Source organism: Erythrolamprus reginae, chromosome 1 (genome assembly GCF_031021105.1).
Source record: "Erythrolamprus reginae isolate rEryReg1 chromosome 1, rEryReg1.hap1, whole genome shotgun sequence".
Taxonomy (NCBI): Eukaryota; Metazoa; Chordata; class Lepidosauria; order Squamata; family Dipsadidae; genus Erythrolamprus; species Erythrolamprus reginae.
This window is the reverse complement of record NC_091950.1, coordinates 277,186,066-277,210,848: the sequence shown is the minus strand read 5'-3', so window position 1 is coordinate 277,210,848 and position 24,783 is coordinate 277,186,066. Positions and strand designations below refer to the sequence as shown.

General features: G+C 38.4%; 1 protein-coding gene across 1 annotated transcript in view; it reads right to left on the bottom strand.

The window, feature by feature from the left end:
- ADGRB3 (adhesion G protein-coupled receptor B3) overlaps positions 1–24,783 on the bottom strand; it is a 600,119-nt gene that overhangs the window by 17,593 nt on the left and 557,743 nt on the right. Inside the window, exons 26-28 of the mRNA XM_070733042.1 lie at positions 22,713–22,808; positions 19,393–19,432; positions 16,078–16,721 (exon numbers count right to left, since the gene is read on the bottom strand). Coding sequence (XP_070589143.1) covers positions 16,078–16,721; positions 19,393–19,432; positions 22,713–22,808 — 780 coding nt within the window. The remainder of the gene's footprint in view (positions 1–16,077; positions 16,722–19,392; positions 19,433–22,712; positions 22,809–24,783) is intronic.

Below are 24,783 nucleotides of genomic sequence, written 5' to 3'. Positions count from 1 at the left end.
TATCATTTGCTACAAAATTCTGAACAAATTATTTCTACAGTTCCTATTATTCCCAACCCTCAAACAGTAGTCCAATACATCTAGAAGTCACCTGATTGAACCATGTGGCTTTTATTTGCAAAACCAAATTGAATGGACTTTTCCCAGACATTTATTTTGTATTGCAAAGACATTGTTCTTACATTGTCCTTGTTATTGTTGTGAGCTGCCCCGAGTTTACGGAGGGGGGCGGCATACAAATCTAATAAAATAAATAAATAAATAAATAAATAAATAAATGTTTAGCCCTTTGAGGTAGATCATGTCAGAAAAAAGAGATTACTGCACTTGGAGTCTTGGAAGGCACATTATTGCAGTTAGACCAGGGGCCTTAACCTGGTGGTCCGTGGGCTGGATACGTCATGCACAGGCCATGTTCACTCCAACTCCGTGAAGGGGAAAAAATGTCCCAAACATCACATGACAGCAACGTGACGCCACAAGTTTGACACCCATGACAAATACTATTATAATAGAATCTTGAAAACCTGTCAGTTCTCTCCTCTACTTAGGCCCAACAATTTCAAAGCGGTGTGATTTTGTGTTCACACTTTCTACTTTTTCCAGGACACATATTTTTTCTATAAGAGTTTGTTATTTCTGTCCTCCTTTTCTGAATCAAATGCATATTCTTTCACACATGGGAAGAAATAAACCTTGCCTAATAGCATATAACAGTCTTGTGTGTTGAGATGCACACATAAAAAATTAGGGTACTGATAGGAAATGAGTGGGAGGGAGGAGGAAAAAATTAAATGGCCTTTGCTGGAAAGATGTTGCCCTTATGTGGGTTGTCAGCATTTCTTTGGTTTTTAACTATAACCCGATTAATGTCACAGAAAGTAAACAAAATTGAGCCAAGTTTTAAATATGCCATCTATTGAAAGGACAAAGATGCAACTCGTAAAGTTGGCTTCTGTCAACAGTATTGTTAAAATTAGTCAAAAGATGGAATGCTAAAGTGTAGTTGACTGACAATGAACATGAAAGTTTCTAACGTCTTTGTAACCGGACCAGACAAAGGGAACTGAAGTGAACATATGAGGCCTGTTTTAGATACAATAAACTATAATTTAATGTTACCTCTGAACAGAATCAGACAAAAGGAAAATGTGTTTGGTATAATGGTTAAGGTGCTGGCCTAGAAACCAGGAGACTGTGAATTCTAGTGTTGCCTTAGGCATGAAAGCTGACTGGCTGGATTGGGTTGGTCTTTCTTTTTCAACTCAACCCTCCTCATAGGCTCCTCCTCACAGGAGGAGAAATTATTTTCTTTCACTTAAAGTGAGACATATGCATATCCCTTATCACAAAGGGTCATGAATTATGATTTTTGTCATTGAAATTTATTATAGAAAAATAGAGATCTATCAATACCATAGATCAGAAAGGTCGGAAGTTCATCCCTAGTGCCATGTAACGGAGTGAGCTCCAGTTACTTCTGCCAGCTTCTGCCAACCTAGCAGTTCGAAAGCACGTAAAAAGTGCAAGTAGAAAAATAGGAACCACTTTGGTGGGAAGGTAAGAGTGCTCCATGCGCCTTCGGCGTTGAGTCCTGCTGGCCACATGGTCAAGGAGGACGACTTTGGACATATATCAAAATGAGACCTGTTTGAGATATAACTTAGAAACAGAGATGAGCACTGCCCTAGAGACGGAAATGACTAGCCCTCATGTGCAGGGGAATCTTTACCTTTTATCAACACCATTTATGGAATTGTAAGAGTCTGATGTTAATCTAATGGATCTGTTTGAAGCATTGATATCTGAAAAGCTACTTATTAAGAACAATAGGATGAAATCAGGACAAAAGGATACAGGGTAAAATTTGCTTTTGTGGAACAGATTAATATGAGAATGTATTTAATATCTGGCTATTTGAGATAAGAGACTTAAGAGTGAATGTAATGTATTTCCCAGACCCAAACAACTGGAAAAAGAGAAACTGATGACCTTTTTAAATTGCTTTGGTTACACAGATAACTATGATAATATTTACATTCAGGCAACAGGCGGGGGAGGAATCTAAAATGTGAGAAAAAAGAAGACTTCTGTCCAATTAGTTTTGCATCAATCAATTCAGCTTGGAATTATTCATAGAGGGAGCTTTCTCAGTATAATTCTAGATCAACTTTGAACTCTGCTCACTGAAGGACAAAAATAGAAGAGCAGAGAAGGATTGTTTTCATACCCCAACCTGCATTACATTGTTGGCAGGAGGAAGATATGTTCCTACCCAATGACTCATGAAACTTCTTGTGGGGTGAAATAGAGGAGAAATGCCTCCTATGTGCTTTCATCTAATCAGCAACCTGATTCATTGCTCCAAATACATCAGGCAGTGGAGGGCTTAATGGAAGAAATAAATACAACATTTTGGTGAAATGATTTTGGCAAAGTGTGCACCTGCATTTTCATTAATATAAATTTCTTTCATCCATGTTTTATAAATCAGTGAGAGATTAAATTTCATATTCAGGGGCCCCATTCCAAAGTCAAAAGAAAATCTGCTTTTCCTTCCACAAAATTAAAGCAGAAGTGAAACATTTGGTCGCTTTTGGTATCTTTGAGATAGAAAAGTACTACATAACTTCTTCTGTCTTAAATATCCTTATATGTCTTCCTCTTTTGCAATCCTAGTTAAGTGGGCTGAATGCAAGATTGGCAGGTGACTAATCCCTAATTTAGGTAGGTGTAGAGGAGTTTGGTATGACTAAATATACTATGCGTGTAGTGAAAATGGCTGCTTCCTAATAGTTTCAGTAGATCAGTCTATTATATATTTGAAATATATATGGGAAGGAATCAATGCTAAACTATATTGAATACCAATGTGGGAGTTTCATCGAATTAAGCGGTTCACAGAATCAGCATATTGCCCCATCCAACCTTGAGCTGGTGGTGAGATTTGAATTGCTGAACTACAGCTAGCAGTTAGCAGAAGTAACCTGAAGTGCTGCACTCTAACCACTGCGCCATCCCGGCTCTTATAGTTTTCCCCAAATATAAAGTTTTTTTTGGGAAAAGAGAACAGAACTTGCTCCTAATTTTAGCTAGAAAGTAACCTGAGACAGCATGAGTTAAGTGATGGAACGGATTCTTCTTTCAGAAACATTGGATTCTCTATAGAGAGAAGTGTTCATGGTATCTGTCTGCCTGTTTCTCTCTCTTTCTCTGAAAGAGAGAGAGAGGGAGGGAAGGAGGGAGAGGGAGAGAGAAGGGCCTGGAAATTTATTTTGCACATTTAGAGAGGATAAGCTTTTTTCTCTCTCCCCTCTTGAAGTATGTATGACATATCTATGACTGTCACCATATTTTATGTCTCGTTCTGCTTCATTTAAATGAGAAAGAGAGAGAGAGAGAGAGTAGGAGAGAGAGGAAGAGGAAGAGGAAGAGAGAGAGAGAGAGAGAGAGAGAGAGATTTAATTGGGATTTCTTGTTCCTTAAATTCCATTCTTCTTTTATGTGTGAATCAAAACACCTGGAATTTACGCTCTCATTCCAGGTAAAAATAAAGTCAGTATCACTGGGGTGACTACATCATGTTTCCCTGGGGGGAAAATTATGACAGTGGCTTCTCTCTGCCTTCTTCTAGGCTGCTTTATTTCAGTTTTCTTTCTAGTGTACAGATGTGGGATCTCCTATCGAAGGACTCAATAAGCCCACCCGCTCTGCTTAGTTTTTGAAAATCAGCCAAAATCAGCCAGTTCCTGCTGTATCTTACTAAACAAGTCCAATTGTCTAATTATACTTGTTCAAAGCACTTTCCATAAAAGCATGCAAATTTGGACTGAAGAGGCGTTTCTTCAAGAGATTTCCTTGAAACTGCAGAAATCAAGCTAAGAGAAAGGTTGCTTGTCACTTCTGCAGCGAATGCAAGCAATGGGAAAATGTTAATGTAATAATTTCATATTCATTCTAATTTTTTGTTTTGGTAAAGACTCTTGAATTCATATGAATATGCTGGGATATTTTCATCCTGATCAGGATGGTGTGGAAGGAATGAGACTCCCTCAATCTCGGACCGTGTCTTTCTGTTATAACTCACAGGCTGTTGGACTTAGTTTGGACAGGTTCTTTTGCAGCCTTTCAGCGATCCAGGTTTTAAAACATTTGAGATGCAAAACTGCAGCAGTTTCTAAGAGGGAGCCACAAAAAAAATGGCTTCATTCCGGTGATGCACCTCAGCTCAAGCAGTCAAAGTTATCAATTCATTTGATTGATTAGCTAACTGGGCCTTGGGAAGGAAGTACCTTTACAATTCAGAAAAGAAGTGAAGATGAATTTTGCCTTCCCTAGAGTATCTTAGAGCAGCTGTCGCCCACGAGCCACCTGTGGCCCTGGACAGCTAGTAATGCAGCCCCACAAGATCATAAAATTTTAACATTATGTGATTTATACGCATTGGCTGTATTATATATTTATTTGTGGCCCAAGACAATTCCTCTTCACTCAGTGTAATCCAGTCAAGCCAAAAGTCTGGATAACCATACTATACCTTAGAGCAGTGATGGTGAACCTTATTTTCCCTGGGTGGTGAAAGTCTGTGTGTGCATGCTATTGCATGCGCGCATATGCCCACAACCCATAATTCAAGGCCTCCATGTGCCCCACCTCTTGTGCATGTGCGTGCAACCCATGTTGCCCTGTGCATTTGCACACGACCCTCCCACTTCCCTGCTTCCCAACTTCTGGTGGACCCGGTAGGCCCGTTTTTCACCCTCACCAGCCTCCAGAGCTTCCCTGGAGCCTTGGGAGTGCATCTCCCTTGCCCCACCTCGAGGCCCTCCAGAGGCCAGAAACGCCTTCCCAGAGCAGCTGTGCAAGCTGAAAATCAGCTGGTTGGCACACACATGTGCAAAGCTTAGCTAAGCTAAGGCAACATGCATGCCATAGGTTTGGCATCATGGCCTTAGAGGAATACATACAAAATCATCCAGCTGATTTTGGACAACTGGTATTCTGATATCTTTTTAAAAAATAGTCTAATGTTCCTTGTGGCGTACAGTAGGTCTGAGTGGTGAGAGTGATCAAGAAGACAAATGAACATAAGTAGCCAGGCTTGACTAGTAAGTAGGATGGCCGTATGATTGGTTGGAATAGCTCTCTTTCCTAAATATTTATTGGCATCATTATTGCTATGCATAGCAATAAAGTCATGGACAAATTATAACCTACAGCTGATGTTCATCTTTTCCTTTGGATCCTCAAGTGGTTATACATAGGTCACTTCAGCAGGATGCACTATGTTGTTTAGATTTATTGTTTATTGTTGCTTCATAACTCATGGTTATTGCATTGCTGTATTTATGCTGTATTGTTATTGCATTGCTTTATTTATGCCACTGTTATAAATAGATATAGGTTAATAGTGGTGTTTTTTTAAAATTTGTGATTCAGATCCTATTTATTATTTGTGTCAATATATACGCTTTGCAGTATGTTAGCTCATGCTGACATATATTTATATTGGCTCCTAGACACAAGCAGATCTTTCACAACTACAATCGTTGCCCAAGATCAAACTTCAGACACTTGGCAACCGACTCATATTTATGGCAGTTTATTTATTTATTTATTTATTTATTAATCAGATTTGTATGCCGCCCCTCTCCGCAGACTCGGGGCGGCTAACAGCAATAATAATACAATGTAAACAAATCTAATATTTAAGTTAATTTAAAAACCCCAATTTAGAAACCAATCATACATACTGACATACCATGCATAAATTTTATAAGCCTAGGGGGAGGGAAAGTATCAATTTCCCCATGCCTGACGACAGAGGTGGGTTTTAAGGAGCTTACGAAAGGCAAGGAGGGTGGGGGCAACTCTGATATCTGGGGGGAGTTGGTTCCGAAGGGTCAGGGCCACCACAGAGAAGACTCTTCCCCTGGGTCCCGCCAAATGACACTGTTTAGCTGATGGGACCCGGAGAAAGCCAACTCTGTGGGACCTAACTGGTCGCTGGGATTCGTGGGGCAGAAGGCGGTCTCGGAGATATTCTGGTCCGGTGCCATGAAGGGCTTTATAGGTCATAACCAACACTTTGAATTGTGACCGGAAACTGATCGGCAACCAATGCAGACTGCGGAGTGTTGGTGTGACATGGGCGTATTTAGGAAAGCCCATGATAGCTCTCGCAGCTGCATTCTGCACGATCTGAAGTTTCCAAACACTTTTCAAAGGTAGCCCCATGTAGAGAGCATTACAGTAGTCGAGCCTCGAGGTGATGAGGGCATGAGTGACTGTGAGCAGTGACTCCTGGTCCAAATAGGGCCGCAACTGCAGTTGTGACCTGGTTCCCTTTGTGACCTTCTGACAAGCAAAGTCAACAGGGAAGCCCAATTCACTCAATGTTCCTAATTTAAAAACTGCAGCAATTCACTGTCTCAAGAAAGGTCGTAAAATGACAGAAAATTAGTTTAACAATTGTCTCACTTCACTGAGCAAGAGAAATGTTGGACTCAATTGTGGTCATAAGTCAAGGACTACCTGTAGACCACTGGGGGAAAAATCATCATCATTTGGGAGAATTCGGGGTTTGTAATAGAGCAATGGGTGCTTTCAACCTTTGTCAATAGAAGGCGCCTATTTAACTGTTAACACACTCTTGAGATATCTAAACAATTTAATCTTTCTCACTTTGGGTGACTAGAGAATGCTGAGGGCCTTTAATTTGTCCATCCATGCTAAATAATGTATTTACTGAAGCACTAAGTGAACATTTATATATCATTATAGGATACTATTTTCTTACAATCAATGATTCTTAGGAGCTGGGAAGTGGGGATATGGATTTAAATGAGTCAATCTTAATAATAACAACAGAGTTGAAAGGGACCTTGGAGGTTTTCTAGTCCAACCCCCTGCTTAGGCAGGAAACTCTACATTACTTCAGACAAATGGTTATCCAACATCTTCTTTAAAACTTCTTGTATTGGATCATTCACATCTTCTGGAGGCAAGCTGTTCCACTGATTAATTGTTCTGTCAGGAAATTTCTCCTTAGTTCTAAGTTACTTCTCTCCTTGTTTAATTTCCACCCATTGCTTCTTGTTCTATCCCCAGGTGCTTTGGAGAGTAGGTTTTGACTCCTCCTTCTTTTTGGCAACTCCCGAGATATTGGGACATTGCTATCATGTCTCCCCTGGTCCTTCTTTTCATTAAAGTAGCCATTGTCAAGGATCAGTATTATCCTAGGTAATACAGTGTTCCCTCGACTTTCTCTTGGATGCGTTCCAAGACCGCCCGTGAAAGTCGAATTTCCGTGAAGTAGAGATGCGGAAGTAAATACACTATTTTTGGCTATAAACATTATCACAAGCCTTCCCTTAACACTTTAAACCCCTAAATTACAATTTCCCATTCCCTTAGCAACCATTTAGATTATTACTCACCATGTTTATTTATTAAAGTTTATTTAAAAAAAAATTATTAAAGGCAGATGAAAGTTTGGCAATGACATATGACGTCATCGGGCAGGAAAAACTATGGTATAGGGAAAAAAACAGTGAAGAATTTTTTAATTAATATTTTTGAAAAACCGTGGTATAGACTTTTCGCGAAGTTCGAACCCACGAAAATTGAGGGAACACTGTATTCCATTTCCATTTAAGGTAAAAAGGTTGTAAGTATGCAATGCAGTCATACTTTGTAGCCGGCAACTACTACCTACTGGGTAGGCACAGGAATGTGTGACAAAGGAACTCAGGAACTAAAGCTGATGAAGAATGCAGACAGTGAAGCTGATGAAGAATGCAGACAATTCCGCAGGAACTGATTGAAGAAGTTTTACTCTTCAGTGTAGCAAAAATAGAATGTCTCCTATTCTTCTATTTACAGAAAATACTTTACTACAACTATAAACCACGGTACAATAAACCAATCCACTCACTAGCCACAAGCCAACCAACCACCCACAACAACCAGAACAACCAGCAATAACTACCAAACAGAACTAACCACACCCACTGCAAAGGTGCCTTGCTTCTTATTCTGTTCTAGCCCAATCAAGTTGCAGTCCATAACTCAGACAGCCATTTATTTATTTTATTTATTTCATTAGATTTATAGGCCGCCCTTCTCCTCGCACACTCAGGACGGCTCACAAGAGTAAAAATAGATACAATAAACAATAAATACAATTAAACATTAAAAATGCATAAAAACCACAATAAAAACAATCAATCATTCCTCTTTCATACTAATGGCTGGACCGAAGCCATGCCCAGTTCCTGCAACCGTTGTTCATATTTTTTAGCCTCCAGTCCCCTAATCATATTTGTTGCTCTTTTCTGTACTCTTTCTAGTGTCTCAACATTCTTTTTGCATCATGGTGACCAAAACTGAATGCAGTATTCCAAGTGTGGCCTTACCAAAGCCTTATGAAGTGGTATTAACACTTTGTGTGATCTTGATTCTATGCCTTTGTTAATACATTCTAGAGCTGTGTTGGCTTTTTTGGCAGCTGCTGCACACTGATGACTCATATTTAAATTGTTGTATACTAAGACTCCAAGATTCATCTCACAGTTACTATTGTTGAGCAATGGACCATGTATACTGTACTTGTGCATTTTGTTTTTCTTTCCTAAATGTAGAATCTTACTTTACTTACATTACTACCATGTTTTCCCCAAAACAAGACCTGATCTTATTTATTTATGTTTTTTGCCACCAAAAAGGTACCAGTCTTATTTCGGGGTATGTCTTCCACTGATTCACCACGTGGCGGTGGCACTGACAGCCTGGCCAAACAGGACCTGTTGTCAGCCCACTTTTTCTGTGGCCGCTTGTTGCTGCTCAAGCTTGTTGCCCCTGGCTTCTGTTTCACTGTCAGACACCTTCAGGAAAGGCCTTTGCAGCTGAAAAAGGGGCTTCAGATTGATGTGTGGTGCCTCCCAGCCTCTTTTCACCATCAGAGGCCTTCTCTGTAGCTGAGAAACAAGGTCCGAATTGATGCACATATCGCCCCCAGCTTTCATTTTGCTGTCATAGGCCCTTCAGGAAAGGCCTCTGCAGCTGATAACAGAATTCTGGATCATTCCGTAGGCTGGGGGTGCTGCACCTGTCAATTTGGAGCCCATTTCTCAGCTGCAAAGGCCTTTCCTGAAGGCCCCCAACAGCAAAACGGAGGCTGGGGGTGAGGTGCATGAACGGTGACAAGCAGCCGCAGAAGAAATGAGCTGGCAAGGCAAGGCAGGTGTTGGGGTGTGTGAGGCCTGGCTGTAACTGTCTGAAGGTAAGTAGTAGGTCAGTTCCATCCCCACCCTAGCTTAATTTTTACCCATGCACCTGGCTCCATCCTCTACTCTATACTCTGGAGAGGGCGGAGACTTTGAGGGGGGGAGGACCTATATTGGGTGCATGTAAAAATCAAGCTGGGTATTATTTTTGGGATAGGTTTTATTTTAGGAAACTTGTATTTTTTTTGCTAAACCTATATTTTCTACAATTACTATATGTCTAATTCACCAATGTACATTTGATAAATATTCAAAGATTAGACACCAAGAACTATTTACTTGTAAATAAATAATAAATCATTCATTTTCTATGTTCTTTAAGTAGAAAAATACTCTGAACGCATCCTTTATACTCAGAATTTGTTCAGAATTGCTGCTGAAGCCAGGAACTGGAAATTCTGTTTGCCTTATTATGGTTTGGTAAGTAATTTCCTAGTTAAACAATTCCCTTGATTGCCTTGGCACTCTTCCCTCACTTTTATTATGCATCTAACAATCATTGGTATTGCATTTTCAGATTTTAAAACGGATGAGCAGAGGCCGCAAATCACACCAGTGTCCTTTACTAACACAACTAATTAATTACGCAGAAGTAATGATAACATGGCAATGTAAATTATGTCAAAACCTATCGAGATAGTTGGGATTATGATTACAATGAACATTGAGAAACATGTCATCTATCTAAATGAGCACCCAGTGGCAACATCTAATGAATCCTTTTTTTTTTTTGACTAAGGAGGAACATGCCAAAAAGTGCAGATAATGTCAGGTCCAAGCAACTGAGAACGACATTTGGAGTTACTTCTGAATACAGTGGTACCTCGAGATACGAGTTTAATTCGTTCCGGACCTGGGCTCTTAAGTCGAGCAGCTCTTATCTCGAACGACTTTTCCCCATAGGAATTAATGTAAATAATTTTAATTGGTTCCAGCCCTCAAAAAACTCACAAAGTTAGTCTAAATTATGCAGAAAGACATGTTTTTAATGAAGAAATGTACATGTACATATAAATGAATAATGAAGTTTCTTTCACTTAACTTGTAAACTTTCTTAAACTTTTAAATTTACATATGTTCAACTTCTCTGCCACCCAATCCTGTAGGACAGAGGTCCCCAACCCTTTTTGCACCAGGGACCGGCTTTAAGCGATCAAGAGAGGAATGGGTGAATGAATGGACGGAGGGTGGGAAGGAAGGAAGGAAAGAGGGAAGGGACAGGAACAGAGGAAGGAAGCAAGGAAACTTATGAAAGGAGAGAGTAAGAGAGGAATGAGTGAAGGGAGGGAGGGAGGGAAGAAGGTGGGAAGGAGAAAGAAAAGAAGAAATAGAGGAAGGGAAGGTAAAAGAGAGAAAGAAAAAGAGCAAGAAAGAAAGAAAGAAAGAAAGAAAGAAAGGGGGAAGGGACAGGAACAGAGGAAGGAAGCAAGGAAACTTATGAAAGGGGAGAGTAAGAGAGGAATGAGTGAAGGGAGGGAGGGAGGGAAGAAGGTGGGAAGGAGAAAGAAAAGAAGAAATAGAGGAAGGGAAGGTAAAAGAGAGAAAGAAAAAGAGCAAGAAAGAAAGCTGCAAGCACCCCCCCGAGCCCCCCAGGCCGGCTGCAACCTTTTAAAACACGCGCGCCGCTTCGCAGCTGTCTCCTGAAGCCGAACGCGGAAGTTAGCGTTTGGCTTCAGGAGACAGCTCCTTGGCGCTTGTATCTCGAATTTGGGCTTGTAAGTAGAACAAAAATATCTCTCCCCTCCCAGCTCTTATCTCGAGTTGCTCTTAAGTAGAGCAGCTCTTATGTCGGGGTTCCACTGTAGTTGCTTTCTGCCTACCAACAGAATCTTGCCAGACTAAAGCAGTTAAGTAAAATAACTTTAGATATTTTTATATAAACAAGGAGAGAAGCAACGTAGAACTAAGAAGAAATTTCCTGATAGTTAGAACAATTAATTGATGGAACAACTTTCCTCCAAAAGTTGTGAATGCTCCAACACTGGAAGTTTTTAAGAAGAAATTGGAAAATCATTTGTCTGAAATGGTAGAGGGTTTCTTGCCTGAGCAGGGACTAGAAGACCTCCAAGCTCCCTTTCGACTGTGTTATTCTGCGTTTTACCAAATACTCATATTTCGCACAGGATGTGGGATAATATTAGAATATAGACTATGAATTGCTAGGGAGGGTCCAGTCTTGACTCTCTTCACACCCATCAGACATTCCAAGCTCCACCAACCCTTTGGTCTCTGTGAAAGAGCCCCTCCCTCCTGCAACTCCAGACTATATTCCTTCACAGAAGTAGTATATCCATCTATAATGTGAATGCCAGCTTAGTATGGTTGTACTTAAATCCTTAGTGTGCTATGAAATGGAATAGGTTTTCTTTAAAAAAATCTGAATATTTCATTTTCTCTCATATATTGGTTGGATTATAGCTTTAACTTTCTAGATGGAGCAAACCAATGATATAAGAAAACAATGAATGCTAAGATCATTGAAATGCAAAGCAATCCAGAAACAGAGTTGCTTCCATACTCTGTACTCTAGATGCTCTTTTTGCTTTGATAAATTTGCAATCATACATAAGGGATATTACAGAGACCAAGGAGGCTCAGAGATATGGTTCTGTCATACCAGTTATTGTTCCGAATGCCAATACATAAATGACTTAGAATGCTTAACCATCACTTAACATTTGCTGGATCCTAGAAGCAGCTAGCGGTGGGTTGCTCCCAGTTCGGCCCAGTTTTCTGAACCGGTAGAGCCGGTGGAGGGAGGCTCTACCCCCCCCCCCGGGGCTGGAGATCTATTATGCATGTGAACCAGTAGCAATGGGTTTTAGAACCCACTACTGGAAGCAACAACATTAACAGAGAAATGATTGTCGACCTGCGTAAGAGATTGCTTCATTGTTACCCTTGCGAACAAAATGAATAAACATACAAGATTTCCAATATTGTCAATGATTTTAGAGACATAGTAAAGGAAGAAAAGTATTACTTAAAGGCAGTTGTTCTGCTGTATTTGATCCTGGGAAGTCTAAAACCTGATTCTTAGTCTCCTACCACTGGTTCCTGTAACTCTGCCTAGGAAAACCTTACAAAGTTGTGGTAGGACCTGTTTTCCCTGCCTTAGGTTTTAACTACTGCTCTAAATCTTCTCGCCTTCTTCCAGGCAGCCCATTATATCTGGTGGCACTTTGTGCGCTCTCTCCTCCGTTCTTCTACTTCCTTTACCTCCTTGACTTGCTTCTCTTTGCTTCTCTGTCTACAAGGGCTTTTCATTTGTAGTCAGGTTTTCCAATCCCTTCCACTCTTCATTGGTACAGACCTCAAAAGTCTGACTTAACATTTTCTTGCATTGCTCATAACAATAATAAGTACTGGTAAGTTAAATCTTGAAGTCCCATTTCAAGATAACTATCTAGTACTCGTTTGAACACTCTCTTGAAGTTAGCTGAGCTATCTTGGCTATCTATCTAGCTACGTTTATTAGATGCTGAGCCTAATTTGCTGAAGCAGGAGAAACTTGTCTGAAAATCACTCAGTGCAACAAAGATATTCCAATAGCCCAATCCAAATTTTCTCAGTCATTCATTGTTTGTAAGAGGCCTCCTTGTGGAGCATGAAATAAGTTTCATAAATATATTATCGGCAACGTGTGAAAAATCGACTTTGTATAGTGTTAGGAAATCTATAGAATGTGTGATGTTTTAGGCAAAATGTAAAATGTCTGTGTTATTTTAATATGCGACATACTTTCTCTAGGCATTTTATATAATACCTAGGCATTCTGCAGAATGACAAGAACAATTTAGGCAAAGTCTGAAAAGAGAGTAATGAAAATGATTACTCTAACATTAACTTTAACACAGTGGTTTCCAACCTTTTTTTGCCCATGTCCTACCTAAGCATCTCTAAAATCCTGATACCCTCCCCCTCCCCGTGACATATAATTCTTACTATTCAAAAAGTGAACTCCTACCCATGTGGAGGAAGCCTTTAAGGCCATTAACGTGGTTTTATCAAGGTTCCAATTGCCCCTATTAAAAATCAAATTGCCCCCCTGAGGGGCATGGGTCCCATGTTGAGAACCACTGCTCTAACCCTTTATTGAAAAGACATACATATAAAAATGAAAGGGAATTAGCAACTCAGAATACCATGAGATTTGGGATAATTGGTATAATTGAATTGGCAATAAAAGCAAAAGACTGGGATAAAATGTGAAAGCATGTAAAAAAATGAGAAATATATAAGCATGCAATGTAATATATGTACTTATAAAGAAGTACAGTGATACCTCGTCTTATGAACTTAATCAGTTCCGGGAGGAGGTTTGTAAGGTGAAAAGTTCGTAAGGCAAAACAATGTTTCCCATAGGAAACAATGTAAAGCCAATTAATGCATGCAAGCAAAAAAAATAATCACAAAAACGGTGCTCTGCTGGGCGCCGTTGCGTGGACTCCAGGAATGATGTGGACTCCAGGAATGATGTCTTCATGACGTCAAAGCTCTGCCCCTGGAATTCCCTATTGGGATTCCCCACCTCTGTTTGAGCCTCCCAATCGGCCAACAGCTCCACAACTCTCCTGCAAAGGTGACAGCCGGGCGGCAGCGCTTCTCAGCGATCTCCCAAACCTGAACGCCAAACCTGAACTTTTGCTGAACTTCCAGGTTCAGCGTTCGCCGTGGCGGGTTCGTGTGGCGAAAAAAGTTTGTAAGAAGAGACAAAAAATTTCCGAACCCTGGGTTCGTATCTCGAAAAGTTCGTATGACGAGGGGTTCGTATCACGAGGTACTAATGTAATTGTAAAAAATGTAACAAACTTTTAAAAATGAGCATAGATCTGTATTAAATTATTAGAAATGTTTTTAAAATTTGGAAAAAGCTAATAAATAAGACTTTAAAAAAGAAATGCAAAATAAAGTACAAGACTTTTTTCTGGAGAAGAAAAACAAGTGAAAAAGATCCATATTCATCTATTTGTTGGAATAAGGGAGGCTGGAATGACACTTTAGTGGGAGTATTTCATATATGGGTGGTTTGCTTTTTGGCATTGCTTAAGTTGCCTACGAAGCATTTCATACTTTGACATTCCCTCTTTGGCATTCTACAGATTTCCTAGACGTTTTATAAACTGATTAATTTTACGCATTGATGATAACATATATACAGAAATCCATATTTATGATAAACATAGGCAATACATTAGAATCTCTCTTGATCAGTTCTATTTCTGTTTAACAAGGTCCCTTCAAAATGCTCAAGATGCATAGTATGCAAAGCCAGTCAAGTGTACAAGAGGCAAGGCCTAGCCACTGAATCACAGAAGCCTCTTCCCATCATTCAAGCAAAAATGCAACAGTTAAATTATATAAACATACATTTTGCCTCATCACACTGGCTAATACTATGACCAGCCTAATAATAAAGAATAAATGAAAAGAAATCAAATTCTATGACATGAATTGAAGTGGCCAAATATCCAGACTCTTAGAGTAAAAGGAAAGAATATAATGTTGGTTTATTTGGTCAAGCTTAAAGTAGATATTGTTATCTCTGGTAACCCTTAATGTATTTTTAATTATGAAACAATAGCTTTATAGATGTGTATAGATTTATATATGGGAAAGAGCACATGGGAAGAAAATCATTTGTTATATTTGAGATAAGAAACGTAATATGATACATTACTAAAATTGTTTATACTGTCATAATAAAGGGGGAAGTCATTTCTTTTGTATATGTTGTGGTCCGCCAATTGCCTGCGAAACTGGGAGAGAGTCAGACAGCAACGAGGCTGGGGAAGAAATGGGCCAGGTCTGGAGTCTGGAGAAGGCTTGGTGCCAGAGGCAGGGATCCAGCTTGGGCCATCAGGGAGGTCTGTGCTCACTCGGGAGCCTCAAGAGGATGACATGAGCAAGGCAGAGGAACAGGGGGAGCCTGTTCTCAATGCATGCATGTGCAGAGCTGCCAGAAGACAAAAAACAGTTACAGAGGAGAAGGATTACTCGGGAGTAAGTCTTGGAGATAATTGGCCCCTTCCATAGGCTATATAAATGGAGCAAATGGAGGTGCTCGTTGCAGGAAGCAACTTCACATCGTGTCTTAGCATTTTCAGTTTTGACTTGTGTTTCTGTTTGGCCTTGCAAAGCTCTTTGCTCATTAGTCTTTGGCAGCATGTCAAGAAAGATAAAGGTTTGTGCTTATCTGCATTCTGAAAGACTACTGTAAACTCATCAATATTTATTCATTAATATTGTTTGGGACTTAATACAACCAGGAATGAAAATAATTCACAGCCGTTAAAATAAAAGAGGTTTTTGGGACAGTTTTTGTGTATCATTTATCAGGAAGCCTAAGTCAGAACAGGATATTTCTTTTATCTTTCTAATAATTTTTCTGTTCTATTTTTCTACCTTTTACTTTTTTTGTTTATTGTTTAGTTTGTCTTAGTTCAGTAATTGAAATCTTTTATAAAAGTATTGTCAAAGAAGAAAAGTTTTTCAAAACCAAAAGCAGAACAACAACTGCAGAAACATTCATTAAACCCAGAGAGATAAGAATAGAGGGAGGGAAGGGAAACAGACACTCTTGCAAGATTCTGATACTATAGCCTATTTCAATACAGTATAGTTCTAATCTTTTTGCAAAGGTGGTTTCCTGATCTGGTCTACCTTGTAGGGTTGATATTCCAGCAGCATGAGAAAACAGTTGCATATTGCTTGATATTGGTGTCTCTGTGTGTGTGTAGGTGAGAAAGCCATCCCCATCTATATTTGACATAACGAAAACATCACTAACCTCCAAAGAACTCATTGATATGGTTGATCCAGTTTCACTTCTTGCTAGTCCTGTGCTATCGTCCATCTCAGAAGCTATGAAATTCTTTACAGCTGTGCGAGGTTCGAAAGGCAAGTTCTGCATGTGTTCCTGGGAGGGGAGATGTTGATCTAAACTCATACTGAACTGGTCCATTACATTTGGGTTCATACTATAATCAGGATTAACTTTGTAGTGCAAAAGCCTTTCATGAGGCAAGGTCTCCATGCCTATATTCAACTTGCTGTCATCCTTCAGAGATGCCTGTGTGTTCATTGAACCTCTAGGCATGACAATGTAGTCACTATCCATCATGCGGTCCTGAGGGTGGACTACATCCAAGTCTGCACCTCTCAGGTTGTCATCAGTACATAAATAGACAGTTCGCCGTAGTTCAGTGTTGTCTTTTTTAAGACACTGGTTCGCTAATTCACTCATGCTCATGGGCATATGCATGCCTCCCGACTGCTGAATGATCACTTTAGAAATTATATTCCCGGGCAATGTGGAATAGTTCATTCCTTCAGGGTTGACTGTCTTCTCGTCTTCATCATCATTCAGGGAGATTCTAGATAGGGTGCCTGTTATCGTGGCTGCTCGGCATGGCCCAATGTCCTTATGGAGAACTGTAAATTAAAGAGCAGGAGCACAAATTGATAAATGCCTCCAAAATTAGAAGTTGGACACCAGCTGAAAGAACGTCTTTATCTCATATTGGTGCTGGATCAACCTTCTTCAACTTGGCCATAGATGACTAGAAACTACGATTTCCTGAATTTTCAACCTGCTTTCAGCCAAATTGAAGAAGGCTGAAAAGTTTTAAACAAAGCAATTATGACATTATAGATATCTACATATCTACATATCTCTCTCCCTCCCTCTCTCTCTTATCAAAGAATAGGACAATAATTTAGGATTAAATTGTGAGAAAAAGGAAAATGATTTATTTTAGGATCTACTCCATTTTTTTCCTTCCCTATTTTCCTTTTACAGTAGCTGAAGTCAAGAGTACTCTTGATATTCTAACATGTATAGTTACTGAGAATTATAGGTGGTAACAAATTATTCTATTAGGAGATGTGTGATTGCTTTTCTATTTTCAATCAAATAAAAAACTATTTGCCTTGAAGCAAGGATATAAATGAGAGGGACTAGACCATTTCAAGTCTCCTTGTAATGTAATTCTTAACGAAAATGGATATAAACCCATTTGAGAAAATAGTCATTAGATTTTTCCTAAGTGCAGATGTCAAATCACTTCAGCCAGCCATCTTTTAATAATCTTTCATTTAGAGGGTCAGATTTTAAATTTTTAATTTTTAATGATGAAGCCTGGACCTATTTGCCACAAAACCGTCTTTTTCCCTGTACTTTTCTCCCTGTACTTTTCCAGCAGAAATGTTTTGGAAAGTAGTATCTCATTTCCTTTGGTTTTAAGGAATTGAAATGAATGACTCTGTTTTGGAAATCTAGCTAAAAATCACAGTATCATTAAATTGCCAAGGCAGGGAGATAAAGGCATCATTATGAAGTGCAGATGTAATTAACAAGTGTTTATGTTCAAATGAAACTAGGAAAGCCATTTCAACTTAATGAAACAGTATTAATGTATTGTTTGCTGTGATATATAAGTGCATTGATTGGAACAATTTACAGTTTGCCATGTATTCACTGACACAAGAGAAACTCTTCAAGAAATCATCACTAAACTCAATTATTTTGTGTAACCTATGCCTAATCTCTAACCTCCCAATTTTTTTTTTAGGAAAGGGTGTTGACAAAGTGGTTGTGCAACAGCTTCAAAGGATTATTGATGAATCAGATTACCTGGATCTCTTTTGGTTAGGTTTCTGACCTGGGTAGGTTTGGGAGGCAAACAGCACTGATCATGCTTTTGGAGATTTCTGTGGTGATTGGGATGGGGGTAATGCGTTCATTCTTGATCTTCTTGACCTCTTAGTAGTCTTTGCTACCATTGATCAATGGTATCCTTCCGGACTGGCTATGGGGTTGGGGCCTGTTGGAAATGCATTGTGCTAGTTCTTTGTCTTTCTCCAGTGCTGGTTCCAGTCGATGTTGATAGAGACTGTGAAGTTCCACCTTCAGCATTTACTATTTGAGGTGGGCACAATTGCCATCTCCACTGTTGCCACCTCCTCACGTCCCATTTTTGGCCTGTTCTAGGTGGCAGGGATAGGCTGCAATCCCTGCCACCTGTAACAGGCCAAAAATGGGATGAGTGGAGGCTAAAAATGGAGCATTCAGATCCCTGCAACCTGGAGCAGCTGATATATGGTATTCTGAAAGGCAGATCCAATGCCAATCAGCTGGTCATGCTGTGCTGACGCTGACCAGGTTGTTTGCTGCAAGGATGCAAATTGCTGGGAGGCAGAGGCCGAAGGGTAGGGGCTGGTGGGTGGGTAGGGCTTCGGCAACATTTGCTATATAAGACGCACAGACATTTCCACCCACTTTATTTTGGGGGGGGGAGTGCATCTTATACACTGAAAAATACAATATATGTTTTTTGGTTGTAATTTTGATTTTTTAATTGAGTTCTTAACTTGGTTTTAAAGGGTTTATTGTACTTTACCAATTTTTAGATTTTGTTTATTCATTATTTATTTGGTTTCTTAAAAATTATGTTGAAAACAGAACCAGAAATGTGAGATGGGCAATTGTACAAGTTAAATAAATAAATACATACAAATTAACAACAGCAACAACAACAAACAAAGACCTGAAGCTCAGATCTGGTGGATCGTCTTTACTCCCTTAGATTTTACTGAAGAGCCTGGTGGCAAAATTTCTAGCTTATAGAAAAAAGAATGTTCTCCCCTTTTACATTCAGTGCCTTGTGACTGATGAAAATTGGCATTTTGTTGAGCTAAAGCCATATTTAATCAAGTGCAGCATTCACTGAATATGGAAAAATATATACATATGTATATGTGGGAGTTATATGGGGTTTATGTTTATCAATTGAACTTCTGCTCCAATTATAAGTACTTTTTCCCTAATCATTTCATGCTTGCATATGCAGATGATTTGATGTATCCAGGCTCAGATGCTCTCTGAGATAAGTTGTTTTTAAAAGCTTGTAGCACCTGAGTTTTTCCAACCCGCTTAAAAAAATATATACTCAATTTATACAGTAACACTACGTTTATCAAATTTTGAGCACCTCTTTAGATTTGTAGGACTCATGTTGTTAAGTTGTCAGATCATTGTTGTTGTCAGATCATTCAGAAGGGTAAAGCTACTTTTAATTTTCATTTGGTACTTGGACAGCCTTACCTGACCGACAAGCAATGTCCACATCTTTTTCAAAATCTGTCTGTAACAATAAGAAAGAGAAGTGAAATGAGACAACTGTTAGCAATCATTAGCTAAAGGTCAAGCTAAATGCGGAATGTGACCCAGAGGTGCCACCCCAGCTCTCAGATTCCAAAACACATAACACAGTGTGCATCATATCATCATTACACAGTGCATTGAAACTTCACTCCTCCAGCAGATGATATGAAATGAAATAACAAATACAATGATTTACTGAGCCATGACACCATCTTGGGCAATTAAATATTACAGAAGAACAGAAAAGTGTCTGTTCTTTGACAAATACCAAGAAGATGCTATAGGATCCAGTTCTGACCTCAGCTATCACATTTCCTTCTAATATCTCCCTTACTAAAGCTAAACCACACATTCTTACTGCAAGATCACAGCTAAAATGAGACAACGTTAAGTATTTAGAACAGCAGTGGGTCCTAAAACATTTATTACTTGTTCGTGTGTACACTCTCACGCAACACTTCTGCACATGCGTAGAACATTCTGGGCGGGTGGGCGGAGCCTCCCACTGCTGGCGCTACTGGTTCTAAGAACTGGGCCAAACTGGAAGCAATCCACTGCTAGTTTAGAATAGTACTTCTCAATCTGAAAACTGTCACTCAAATTCTCAGCCATTGTGAGAATTAAGACAAGAATGAAAATTCCAGGAAAATTCCAGATTAGAAAAGACTTTAGGAAGATTAGTGTAAGAGAACTTTTTTTTAAACTACAGAAACCATTGTGCAGGAGTGGTTTGTAGCTGTTTGAAAATAAGGGAATTATTGTTGCTATTAATTGCAGGCTACAACAGATGTCATGTGGATAGAGTTCTATTCTTGTAGTAGAAATTTCCCTTGCTTTAATATGCTCCAGAAGTTTCTCCAAATCTCTAGAAATTATTTGAGGAGCATGAAGAAATATTGAGAACGGAAGGAGAATTCTCATTGCCATATGTGTTTATCCCACTCATAAATGGACAGTGTTGGATACAATCTATTGTTTTATTAATTATTTCTTTATTTGTAAAACTTTAGCTACTATTTATTACTAAGACCCAAAGCAGGAGTAAAACAAATTAAATTAATTTATGATTATTATTATTATTATTATTATTATTATTATTATCATTACAATAAATTACTTTAAATCATTAAAAGATCTTTAATGCCGTGAAACACATATGTACAAATCTAACATTTGCTCATTATACATCATATATAATTACAGTACAAAATGCAGAACAAAAGTCTTCCATGCATGCTTGGGTTTTGGAGGATGCTTAAATTAAAGCTTGAATATTTGGGATATATTCATGAAACATGTGAGAAGTTTCAGTCACAGAGGGATGATGGTTCACACATTCCTGGATTGACACAAGAAGAAAAACTTAAAAGTGATAACATTGGATGCACTCTCTGGCATGGGTTGACAGAAAGCTTAGGAAATCTGCTAATTTTCATTATTTTACATTATGGTATTAATTCAAATTTAATATTGGGGTGTTAACGTTATTTAACCAATGAGTTCATCTTACTTAATTTTCCTATCTTCTACAACCCATTGAAGGAATGATTCCCATTTATTTCAGATGTAAGAAGCACCAGTACAGAAATTCAGAAGGCATGCTGTGGCTAAGACCATCATAAAGAAAGACTTTCATGTGATGTTCCTTTGTAATTCTGTATTTGCACACACAGAAGAATCACCTTTATTAAATTTTCAGATTTGATGCTGATATAGACTAATTAAATTTTTCCACATAATAACATTTCATCCATGCATTACATTTCACCCACAAAGCACTGCAGACATAAATCCACAAACATTTTTAAATCATGGTTTTATTAACCCCTTCAGTGCATGGCATGCTTTTTGTTCTTGCTTTTAATGAAAGGTGACTTTTCTCAGTTCTTTTTCACACTAAGTTCTCAATATGTTCAATTGAACATTTGGCTAAACTGGTTAATTAGTTTGGTGTATATGAGTTGTTTCTTAATAGGTTCAGTAAGTACAAGTAGTCCTTGATGTACAACAGTTTCTTTAGTGACCGATGTCTGATGGCTGTTTTTCACACTTACAACTATTGCAACATCCCCATGGCCATGTGACCAAAATTTGGATTCTTAGCAATCGGTTCATATTTATGACGGTTACAATTTCCTGGGATCTTCTTTTGTTACTTTCTGCTAAGCAAACGCAATGGGGAAAGCCTGCTTCATTTAACAACCTTGTGGCTAACTTAACATCTGCAGTGATTCAACTGTGGCAAGAACAGTCATAAAAATGGGGAAAAACTGTTTCACGTAGCAAAAGAAAGTTTGGGTTCAACTGTGGTTGTCAGTCAAGGACTATTTATACCTTAAATATAGTGGAGTATGTAGCAGTTCTGTGCTAAGAATAAGCAAATCCTTTCAAGTTACACTAGGAAGTACAGTATATGGAATTATTTGTAATTTTAAGCACCTACACCCTCACACCCTACTATAGTAATTTTAATGTGATGGCTAGAAAGTGACCATAAAATCTTTTCTCTCACTCTCATATATTATTTTCCATTTCAAATTATATGCTACTTTCCCCATCACAAATATATCCAACATAGCTAAAACAAAAATGTTTCCCTATTGAGGAAACCTTGTTAAGAAAGCATCTGATATAATAATTAATTACAACATAAAAGGTCAGTTTGCAATATGCAGGATTATAATTTGGATCCATTTATAATAATGCAAACAAAACACACTTAACACCTTGAATGTACTATGAATATTTTATATCATCAACATCATCATCATCATAATCACCACCATTATTCACTCTTAAAAATGACCTAAGAGTTTTCCTTTTGATAGCCTCTTTTGCATGCAGAGAAATACAGTAGATTTGAAATGCATCAGAAAATTAATCATATTTACTTTTTTAAAATATTAGATTTAGAAGGCCAAAAAACTCTCCAATGGCTTTGGGTGGCTTATGTAATTAAAATAAAGCAAAACAGTTAAAAATACAAGAAAATAAATGTCCAAAACTTATAGATCCAAGCATTAAGAAATAAAATAAAAGTAATTATATTATATGCTACTTTACTTTCTATTTTAATGCTGTAATTACTGATTATAGTCATTTTATGATTCTGAATATGGGGCAGGGTGTGAAAGTTTTCCACCACAAGATGGAAACAAAGAGAGAGAACAAATTCTCTTTACTAGTTGTCATCAAGAGTTTTGCAACCAGACATGCACACTATATCTGCAAATAGTAGTCAAGGATAAATATAAACTAACCATGATTTGAGCATGTCCATTAGGAAATGAACTTGATGAATCTGCATTGATTGGATCTTGGCAGTTTCTTAAACGACATCTAAATGCATCTTGAACCTGCAAGATATAACAGTAATTTAATATACTTAAAAATTATAGACAAATGATTAAAGCTGCAATAAACAAATTCTTGATTCATCATTATTTTCTCATTTGGTTTCAAATGATGTTTGTAGTGACATTATGATAATTTTACAAACACAGCAAGCAAATTAAAGCAAATATTAAAATTGGACTAGCACAGGCCTGTGAATAGCTCTTCTGAAGAATGTCGCAGTGAGATTTATTCCCAGGGAAGTAGGAATTGGACTAAAGACACAGATCTTTTGTTCAGTATGCCAAAGCTATTTTTATGACTTCCTAGATTAGAACAACAAATGCATCCAATCTTAATGAGCATAATGGTAAAGGCCACTTAGACAATTAATGGGAAGAAATTCAGCATGCTTCATTCCATAAATATAGATCTGCATCCTTTACCTGACAACTCTTGAGTATCAACAGTACTGCCCAAACCGACACCAATATAGAAAAACAAATACTAGAGCACCATCATGATCTTTTGAGGAAAGAAGCTGAGCGATTCTATCTGAAAAAAATTATTCAGATACATTCTAAACAATATATCGTGCCTAGGTCTGCAGTGTAACTGATAAAAATATCCCAGCCATGTTAATTTTTGATGGTCAATCTATATCACAGATTATCAGGGAGCTATGGCAGTAATCTAATCCCAGTGTCTAGAGGCTGTAAGGATATTGATGGAGGAGAACAGGTTAGGAATATACCTTAGCATGATGTGCATTTATGGGTTCAAAAACTGGCTAATTCTTTAACAGAGGACACCATCTTTAACAGAGGACAATGTTGTCATTTCCCCAGAAAGAGCAGATGTAAAATATGAGGATGCCGTTGAACTCATAGCTCCTGCTTGTCTACCAACTTGAAACTGTGACCAAAAGATTTTCTGGGTGCAGTTGAGATGCTCCTAATTATGTTTCCCTCTTACTGTATATTGCTTAAGACATGGCTATCTTATATTGCTTAGAACCTGGCTATCTGAGAGACTGCCAGCTCTAAAAAGAAGCTGTCTACCTAAGGCATGCTTGTAGAGTGCTATTCCTCAAGAATTACAATGAGAGGCAATCAGAGAGGAGGAATCTCTGCTAAAGAACCCTCTTTTTTATGTTGTCCTATCAGATGTAAGACCGACACCATCACTCTGGGCATATTTGAAGTTTTTCAAACACCATTCAGGTACTGAGGGCTAAATTGGCAGAGGTACCTTGGTGGATGGTTAGTTTTAAGTTCTGAGGATATATGATGCAATGGTTTGTGATCAGAACGTTATGAATACTTAACTTATTAGAAATTATTAAATATTTCCATTTATAAAGCTCAGACTTTATTTTGTTTTATGTTGCTGCTGTGAGCCACTTGAGATAATTGAACCAACTACTGTAAAAGCAACTACGATAAGCAAAACAAATAAAATGTCATTATAGATGGATTTTGGTTTCCTTATTTGCCCACCGAAATTCCTTAGTTATCACATTTCCTCATTTTTCTTTAATTCCAACAATCTAATCTCCACATTCCATGGCTTTGTTCTCGAGAACAACGCATAATTATTATCTCAGTGGGGTTTATTTTTGCTAATCATGCAACAGATGGAACTATAAGCATTCCAGTTGTGTTTACATCCAAACTCCAGAATTCTCAGCATCTCTGGATGAGTGGCACCAGTTTGAAGAAAACTCACCAGGACTTAATCTGTTGAAAGCTAAAGTGTGCAGGCTTGTGTCTGTTCCACTGACATTCAGGGAAAATATTCTACTTCTCTAGATTGGACTAGGGCTGAAATGGCTACCGTACAAATCTTTCCTGTCACATTTTAGTGACACACATAAGCAATGTAATTCCATCTCACATGAATTTTGGCACTAAATTTCAGCCGTAAAATATCATGGATTGGCAGCAACAAGTTGAGATAAGCAAAGCAAATTTGCCTTATCTCAATTGCAGGAACAGG